Source organism: Prionailurus viverrinus, chromosome D1, assembly GCF_022837055.1.
Source record: "Prionailurus viverrinus isolate Anna chromosome D1, UM_Priviv_1.0, whole genome shotgun sequence".
Lineage (NCBI taxonomy): Eukaryota > Metazoa > Chordata > Mammalia > Carnivora > Felidae > Prionailurus > Prionailurus viverrinus.
Window position 1 is genome coordinate 101,814,916 of NC_062570.1, and position 9,800 is coordinate 101,824,715.

General features: G+C 37.6%; 1 protein-coding gene across 1 annotated transcript; it reads left to right on the plus strand.

Moving 5' to 3' along the window:
- The first annotated feature begins 5,212 nt into the window (after positions 1-5,212).
- On the plus strand, positions 5,213-6,169 carry LOC125176811 (olfactory receptor 1038-like). Its single transcript, XM_047878685.1, has one exon. It carries the CDS (start codon positions 5,213-5,215, stop codon positions 6,167-6,169), a length of 957 nt encoding a protein of 318 aa, XP_047734641.1.
- The last annotated feature ends 3,631 nt before the right edge of the window (positions 6,170-9,800 follow it).

Sequence of the window (9,800 nt, forward strand, 5' to 3'; positions counted from 1 at the left end):
CAGGAACTACAGATAAAGAGACCCGAATCTGCCCACACAATAAATAACAAAGAGATGACAAACTAACCAAGTAAAAATATTGTATGGTGATACATGATATTGAGAAAAATAAAGTAAATTGAAGAAAGGCAGCAGTAGTCGTGTCAATGTTTATAAAGCACATATGCTAATCCAAACACGATTCTAGGTCTTTTCACACTTTTATTCATTTAATTCTCAAGCAGCAGTTGAGGCAACTACTATTACCATTACATTTATTTATTTGTTTGGGGAGAGAGAGAATCCCAAGCAGGCTCCACACTGTCAGTTCAGAGCCCTACACAGGGCTCAAACTCAGGAACCATAAGACCATGATCCGAGCCAAAATTAAGAGTCAGACGCTTACCAACTGAATTACCCAGGCATCCCACTATTTTTGTTTCGAAGATGATGAAAACAAGACCCAGGATGTTACATGACCAAGTACTATAATGGCAGATTGAAGAGTTTAAGACCCAGATAATCTGATTCCAGTGTTCTCACACTTTACCACTGTGAAGGAGTGGAGGAGTAAGGCATCTAAAAGCACTGTAATACTGGAATAAAAACAAATTCCTAAGGCTGATGTGACCTGGGGTATTCCAAGCCAGTGTGGACAGAAAGATGGGAAGGGGATATAGGGATTAACATAGCTGAGGTTCAGAAAGCCAACAATGGCCAGATCATTCCTAGTCTTGCACACCCGTGTAAGAATTTTGGATTTTACTCCAGGTGAAATGGGCAACCATTGCGGGATTATGTGCCAGGGAGTGAAAGCACGTGGGATACTATTTAGAATAATTACTGTGTTGAAACACAACTGTAGAGGGAAAGGGTGACGGATGAGATGATGGAAGGGCAGAGTAACACAGTGGTTGGTAAAAAGATGTTGGATACATTGAATGTCACAGCAACCAGAATTCCTATCAGATTGGAGTAGGATAGGAGCAAGAGGAGTCAAGGATCACTCCAAGGATTTTTGCCTGGAGCAGCTAGAGAGAGAGAGAGAGAGAGAGAGAGAGAGAGAGAGAGAGAGTTGAAATAAGAAGAGCTATAGAGGAGAAGTCTTGTGGTGGAACTCAGTTTTGGACAATAAACCCAAGATGCTCGTACACATCCAAGTAAAGATGTCAAGTAGGCTGCTGAATGTTTGAATCTAGAAATCAGAGGAGTGTACTGGGGTGAAGACTCACACTGGGAGTCACTGACATACGGACACTCTTAGATGGAATAAGGCTGAGTGAAATTGGCAAGTAAAGGAAAATGTATAGATATAAACAGACAAAATGGCAAAGAACTGAACTTGTGACTTGCCAACACAGAGAGGTGAGGTGACAAGGAGGAACCAACCAGCCAGAGAAAGAACATCCAGGAGGAATATCAGAGGATATGGGAAACCAAGTGAAGAAAGCTAATCCAGGAATCATTAATTTGGCAAATATTGTTGATAAAAGTTGTTAACTACATAATATACTCTTGTTAAGGGGATTTTGGAAAGAATAACGGGGTGAAAGTCTACTGGAATGATTTGGAGAGAAGTAGGAGGATATAAATTGCAGGCAATGTGTAAACACAAACAGCTCTTTAAGGAACAGTGCCAGGAAAAAGAAAAAAAAAACAGCAATAAGCAAAAAGTTTTAAACTAGACATATCCTGTTATTCAGCATTTCTATTTTTTATCATTCTACCCTAAAATACTGGATCATTCTAAACAAATTTTGAATAAAAGAATTATTATTTTACTAATTAAAAATCATAAACTGTATAAATAGGAAGTGTTATATATATATATATAAGTGTTATATATATATATAAGTGTTATATATATATATATATATATATATATATATATATATAGCAGAAAACATGCTTTGGGAAGAAATTTGAATAGTATGTAAAATCTTGATGCACTGCTGGTAAAAAATGGTAATTATATGTAGTAAATTGTCATGCACTCTATGAGTCCAATTTAGTAAAATACATAAAAATATAAAGAAAAAAGTAAAGCAAAAGTCTCCCTAAACTTGAAGAACAGTTACCTCTGGTAGATGATATATATTTATATGTGACATTTTCTTTTACTAAAAAACATTTTTTATGCTTATTTATTTTTGAGAGAGAGAAAGAGAGAGAGAGAGAGAGAGAGAGCAAGCATGAGTGGGGGAGGGGCAGAGAGAGAGGGAGACAGAATCCGAAGCAGGCTCCAGGCTCTGAGCTGTCAGTGCAGAACCCCATGCAGAGCTTGAACCCACGAACCATGAGATCATGACCTGAGCCAAAGTCAGCCCCTTAACCAACTGAGCCACCCAGACACCCCGACATGTGTTTTTTTGTATTTGTATGTATATCTTCCTATATATAAAATTTCACAATCAGCATATATATGCATGTACTTTACATTATGCAAAAGATTTTCTTTTTTCTTTTTTTTTCAAAGAAAGTATATATGAAATATTTTTGATAGGTTTCTAAAACTCTAAGGTCTTTACTATAATCAGAAGCTGGTTGATTTTATTTCATTGTTTTAGTAAATAAAATGATATTTTCAAATTGTAAATTAATAAGAAAGACATGGATTCAATTAAATAACATCAGGGCAATTAGCTATTTGGACAACCTATTAGCTCAGGTTCTTGCCTCAGGTCATCAACTAATTAATGCTACATGACCTTAAAAAATTAAATGTCAACTCCCCAAAATATAAATAAAGAGGGTTTGTTATTATTTCAATGCCTACGCTCAGCAAAGAAAAAATAAACAGAATTGTTTGCTTAAACACTTAAAACATCTGGGTGTAAAACACATTCAGTTAGATAAGACAAATGATCAAGTCAGAATCCCTCTAAGGTCACAGGGACAGGAAGGGACAATTATAAATAAATGATGAAAACATTTCGGAAATGGTGGTGAGCTTTCAACTGCTTGCCATTTGGTTTTGATTTTCTTTGTTTTGTTTATACAAATTAGATTGGACATAGGTAACCAAAGACTAGTGATTTCATGGTGAGATCATTCTAGTTTGAATATGAACTAATGCTAACTTTGTTTTTATGGACTAATCTTTTTCTAATTAGAACTTTCTAATCGTAGTTGTCCCCTGGAGGGTCAGTGACCCTAGGGCAGTCATGTCTGGGGAAAACTGGGAATTAACTCTCTAGGGAATAAAGACTGTTGTCTAAAGGCCTATATCACACATTCACATACCCTTCCTATCTGAGCATCACTGAAAGGAGGCTTCTGCGAAAACCTTCAGGGGAACATTTTTTTCTACAACTAGGTAGGTTAAATAGGTACAGTTGGTCATTTGCACAGACTTCCTTCCCCAAGTCATCCTGTTTTCCCCACTAAAAAGAAAGTGGATGACCCTATCTAATTCTGCTCCAACTGGATGAAGCTGGCATTTATACACAAGAATGAGTGAAATAACCCTCCTAACACTCCCAAAATAAATTTATTTATTTATTTATCCCCCTCAATAGCTCCCTGAGACTCAGGCTTCCTTTAAAAGAAAACATGTTTTATCTGATGATAAAATTTCAGAAGCCAGTGCCTGTAGAAGACAAGCATTTGTAGGTGAGAGTTGCCTTTCTCTCAGGAGAAAAAAAAATGTGTATCAAAAAGACATTCATAAGTGAAGGTAATACATAAAATCGGGAGTGGACCTTTTCAAAATTTGGAATTGATGGAAGTGTGGGTTTTGAAGGTTCCCCCCCCCTTTTTTTTAATGGATGTACAAGGAAAGAAAATCAGCCTGATTCCAGTATGTGTGTGCAAAGAAAAGTAACCCAATACCAAAACTTACACCTCTCAAACATCAAAGGCATCCCATGTCTCGAAGTGGGGAATGCTGACCATATCTGTCCACATCTGTACTTTCTCTTTTCCTTTTTTTAAAATTTGTTTCTTTGTTTGTTTGTTTGTTTATGGAGGGAGGGGATGTGCAAGGAGAAAGGGAGAGAGAGAATCCCAAGCAGGCCCCGCAATGCGGGCTCAATCTCGTGAGCCATGAGATCATGTCCTGAGCCAAAATCAAGAGTTGGACGCTTAATCGACTGAGCCACCAAGGTGCCCTTTCCACTTTTCCTTTTGTTCCACATCTAGAACAGGGAACTCTAGCACTAACAGCTGTGGTAAGACTGCAGCTCAGAAAGGCAAAGTATTCAAAAATTCTCTCTCAAAAACAAAATTCTCTCTCAAAAACACCTCTCACAAGGTGAGTTTTGCTTCTATGGAGGAGAAAGTAAATGGATGAGACAGAAAACTGTTTTCATGTCAGATTTTATGTATGCAGGCATGTATGTGTTGTGTGTGCTTGTAGGCATACATATATATGTGTTTATCTACATCTGTACACATTACATATATGTCTGTATGAATGCATAAATGTATTTGTGTGTATATATATATACGTGTATGCATACATATACATTTAATCTGGAGAATGTATTAGGTATCATTTACAGTATTAAGCTGAATTAAGAAATGAAGAAGATAAAATTTGAAAGGCTATTTTTCTGACTACTCATACAAAACTGTTAAAAAAAAGCTTCTCTTGGGTTAATGTGTTTGGGGAGGAAAGGAGATTATTCTATTTCCCACACTTTTGTGTGTTTTAGCTTCAGAATGTACAGTTCATTGAGGTGAAATATGAGAAGAAATAAACACATCCCATTTCAAATCTCCTTTCTAGCTATCATAATTTTATGAGACCAAAAATTGAAGGCCCATTAGAATTAAAGAATTAATCTTATTTCTTTGTATGTGACTCGTCTATGGTTATCATAACCTATGTGGTGTGGTTATTGGGAGTTATATGCCTCTTTCCACCTCTGAGACTGTCAATGCTAACTTTAATTTTGGGAGGAAAGTGAAAGATAAAAAATTCTCACCATATTAAATACATACCTACCTACCTACATACATACGTACATATAATTTTTTTCTTTGTTATTTTTACTACATAGCCATCAATTGATTTTTTTATTGGCCCTCATTCTTTGGCCTCATAAAATTATGATAGCTAGACAGGAGAGTTTGAAATGGGATGTGTTTACTTGTTCTCATATTCCACCTCAATGAACTATAATTTCTGAAGCGAAAACATAAGAGTTGGCATCTGGTGACAATTCCTTGACCTAATAACTTGTCTCTGACTCTATTTTGTCTTTTTTCAGCAGCCAAGAGACTGGAATAAATGGTTGAAAGGAATAACACCAGGGTGACAGAATTCATTCTTTTGGGCTTTTCTGTCCATAGAGAGATTGAAATCACTCTCTTTTTTCTCATTTCAGTAGTATATACTCTAACTTTGGTAGGGAACCTTGGGATGATTTCATTAATACGATTGGATTCTCGACTTCACACACCCATGTACTTTTTTCTCAGCAATCTGGCCTTTGTAGACCTCTGTTACTCTTCGTCAGTAGCCCCCAAGTTCCTGCAGACCCTCCTGACCAAGCACAGGTCTATATCTTTCTATGCATGTGCAACACAGTTGGGCTTTTTCCTGAACTTCTTGATTTCAGAGATGCTCCTTCTTGCAGTGATGGCTTATGACCGCTATGTGGCCATCTGCAATCCTCTTCTCTACATGGTGAGCATGTCCCCAAAAGTGTGTATGCAACTAGTAACAGGCCCCTACTTATACAGCTTTTCTGTTGCTTTGCTCCACACAGCCGTTACTTTCCAACTGATTTATTGTGGCCCAAATATCATCAATCACTTTTATTGTGATGATGTCCCTTTGATGGCCCTTGCCTGCTCAGACACCAGTCTCAAAGAAATCTTGATTTTCATCTTTGCGGGTTTCAACATGATCAGCTCTTTGACCACTGTTCTTATTTCTTACTTATACATCGTGGCTGCCATCTTGAAAATCCAATCTACAGAAGGAAGGTTCAGAGCTTTCTCAACCTGTGCGTCTCATCTGACTGCTGTGACTATATTCTATGGGACTCTGATCTTCATGTATCTGCAGCCAAAATCAAACCATTCCCTTGACACAGACAAAATGGCCTCTGTGTTCTACACAATTGTAATTCCTATGCTGAACCCAATGATCTATAGCTTGAGGAACAAAGAGGTGAAAAATGCCTTGAGGAAGTTAATTGACAAATGTTATATCCTGCTTCTAACAAACTTTAAAAAATGACTCGGGGCAGTGTCTGACTTGGGGTAATGCCACATGTAGATATATTATTTTTATAATCTTTTCAGTCTTTTGATGGAGTAAGTTCATTTTATCATCCTTTATGGGAGTGAAATTATTTTGTACATGAATTCCATTTTTAATACCGTCTTTACTAAGATGAAATATTTAAAGGAGTAGAATTTAGACTTCTAGTAAATTCCAACTGTTTAGGTGTAGGACACTGAGAGCCCTTCCTGTTCCACTGATAGTAAGAATCAACAGTTTCTTTCAAAAGTGTTTCTGCTTTGTATGCTGGTGGAGGACCGAGAAAGGGGCAAGGAAGAGGGTGAAGTAAATTTTTTGTCCATCCCCATGTCATTTTGTGCAAAAGCCTGTCCCCAACTGTATCTGGTCTGCTAACCATCACTCCTCACTCTGCCTCTGACTACCACTAGTTCACTACTGGCCATTCCCTGGTATGACCCAATTATCATGCCCTTTGAAAAGATGCCATTTTTTGCTATGTAAATCTGTGGATCAAGAGTACCTTTTAGAAAGCTATACTCCCCTTGCTAACCCTATCAAAGCAAAAATGTAGACCTATCCCGAAATTCCCTAAGCAAAGCTGTACTTTCCAAAGTTTCTCTGAAGTTTTGGGGATATGGAGACTTTACAAAGTGCTGGGGGACAGGCAGGGGTAGCTTAAAACAACATGATAATTACGGTTGTTGTCACATTTCAAGAATATAGTTCTATGTTGGGTTAATCATGCATAAAGCAAAATAATCCAAAACCACTTAAACTGTCAACTGTAATGTCATAGATTTGTGCTTTTTTTTTTCACTCAAAAATTCAAATGTATAATGTCTACTGTCTGCTTCATGTTGTGAGCTAAAACAAACACATTCCCTGCCTGATAGGGCTGAACAGTCTGGAAGAGGAGACAAACGTCAATCAAATAACTACAAAAACAAATGTTTACTTTTGATATGAGTTCGGCTCAGAGGGAGTCAAAGGATCAGAAAAAAACGGTGATTAAGTCCATTAATGGGCGACCAAGGCAAAATTCCAGCAGCATGAGCAACTAGCCATAAGTGCCTTGAGAGGTCTGTTGAGTGTGGGAGCACTGTATTCATGTTCTCCTTGGAAAATAAGGGCACATGTAGGATAAGAAGGTCCCAGTAGGGAAAACAAGTATTCTAAGCCTGTTGAAAAGAAATAAAGGACAAATGATCAGTCCTGATTGTTTTTGGCGAAGCCCACCAGACTCCAGTACAAAAATCCCTTCCACTTTGCTCATCTGCCAGTATGTTATGACATGTTTGGGTCTGGCTCAGACATATAGTTTAGGCTTTCATTCTGGCATGCTCGATACCCAGGATTTGGTGGGATGAATTTATCTTCTACAATGTATCGCTCTTGTCAGATACAACCCCCATAACTACTCTGAATGGTGGTGGCGGCAGGAGGAGGGGGGGAGTGGAGTGAATGAATGAGTGGGTAAACAAAAGAATCGCAGTATAGACTGCTTTCCTACCTACAAAAGCCCTGTCCCCTCTGAAAATCTCCTTCACAGAGGCGTAATGTGACAACGGTCCAACGGTCGTTGCACTAGTAGACCTACCCCATAAGCACAGTACCTGGGAGTGATCACATGACTGAGGATAAGCCAATCAGATGTCTTTCAAGGGACTTTGACATAATTCTGTAATTCCAGTGAGAGTCAACTGATCACTTAATCTTAGGTTAAGTGAATTTTGGAGCTGGGGTTGCCAGTGTGACTTCCCCATGCACTGAGAAACAGAAAACTGGTCTGTAGAGAAAGAAAAATAAGAAATCCAAACAAGAGAAATCTTTGTTCTTATCTTTCAAGGCCCAAGTACTTGTTTTTTGTGAAACCTGGTTACATTCTCTGGTCTTGAGTTTCATAAAATACCATGGTGATTTTACTTAAAAACAAAACACACTTCCTTGTTATTTATTTTTATTAAGATACTTTGGGTGGTTTCTGTGGCTTTAAACTGAAACAATTTTTTTATAAGTGTTAATTCCTAACCTTGGGAGTTTCCTTGGTGAAACCTGGAACTGGCCCCATTACACAAGGGCAAAAAGAGACCAAAGAAAGAGGCAGAGCACCTCAGATTGGTAAGTGTCAGTTTTATACAAGGAAACTTACATGTGAGGCTTGTCTTGGGTGGCCATAAGACAAGTAAATGTCCACTGTCACCTGCCAGAATCTTAAAAGTTTATGTGGAGGCCTTAATGGGTTTCAGTCATGTATATGTTGAGATGGTCTTCAACAACAACTTGCTCTTTCCAGTCTGTATCCTTGAAAATGAATCCTACTGTGGGAGAACATTCCAAGGACAGGAGGAGTGAGGAGCCTCCCATTGCCCAGGTCCAGCTCAATGATCAACTGGCAGTCGTGTCCTCTCAATGACCTCCCCCATTTATTCTAAATAAATCAGTCTGCTGAATTATAAGACTGTGCCCTTCTGACCTATGTACTGTAGCATGTGTTAGAATGGATCTAATGGCCCAGGCAATATATTTTGTTCATTCAATAATGAAGTTAGGAACAATTAACAGTGAATAAAGTGAACAAACAACAAACAAAATGAAGTTCGTTATCAAATGAACAAAATAAAGCCAAGGTAACATATAAGTGCTTACCTTCCATGAGCTGATTCCCCTTTTTATTCTCTGTCATCCCTGTTTTCATCTCAAGAGCCTTGCAATTCAAACCAAGGCATGACCAGAAATCAAAATCTGTCAGCCTTCAAGCTATAGAATCTTAGTAAAACAATAGTCACTTCCTGGAATATTATGGGCTTCAAACCTGTTTTACCATTTGTAACTAAGTGACATTGGATAATATCTCTGACTTCTATCAAATGGGCTTCTCAGAACCTTAAGATGAAAAGTTGCTTTAACATTTTTAAGTTCTGACTTCACGGTGCTTATGAAACTCAGAAACTCAGAGCTGGTTTTGTCCTAAGGCAGATGCCCTAAGGCATTGTTCATTGAACAATGTGGGAAGCATACTGGATACCCGAGTTCTTTTCAGTGCTGTTCGAATATTATATGACTAAAATTAAAGAATGGTATAACTACAGATTTACTGGATTTTGTCTTATTTGAACAACTTAAAAAAAAAGAAATCGGTGACAACAAGATTAACTTAAGTTATCCCAAGTTATCTTAGTACAGATTTCATAGTTAACTTTAGACTTGAGATTTATGTGAAAATATCAATACTGTCATATTAAGGTACATGTTTTTAAAATTATTTTTATATTTGCCTCATACAACCCAACACCATTATTAAAACAGCCATAATGTGTTCTAAGTGACTGTAAATGGTACAGATTCTGGAGAGAAAGCAATAAATTAGAATTATGACTTTCAAACTCTTAAACTTTTGGAGGGAGGATGCGACAGCTGAGAAATTAATCTTGGGAATTATGACTCTCAATTGTCAAGGGTAAGAACTCAACGGAGGGAGATATCTTTGTTGTTGGTTTTGTTTTGGTTGTTATAATATTAAATAGCTAAAATCTTGTACAGTGAACTGGAGAGTGGGAGAGAACTCGTAACAACGAAAGAGTCTTTTTTTTTTTTTCCCACAAGCAGTAAGAGCTTAACCTGAGAC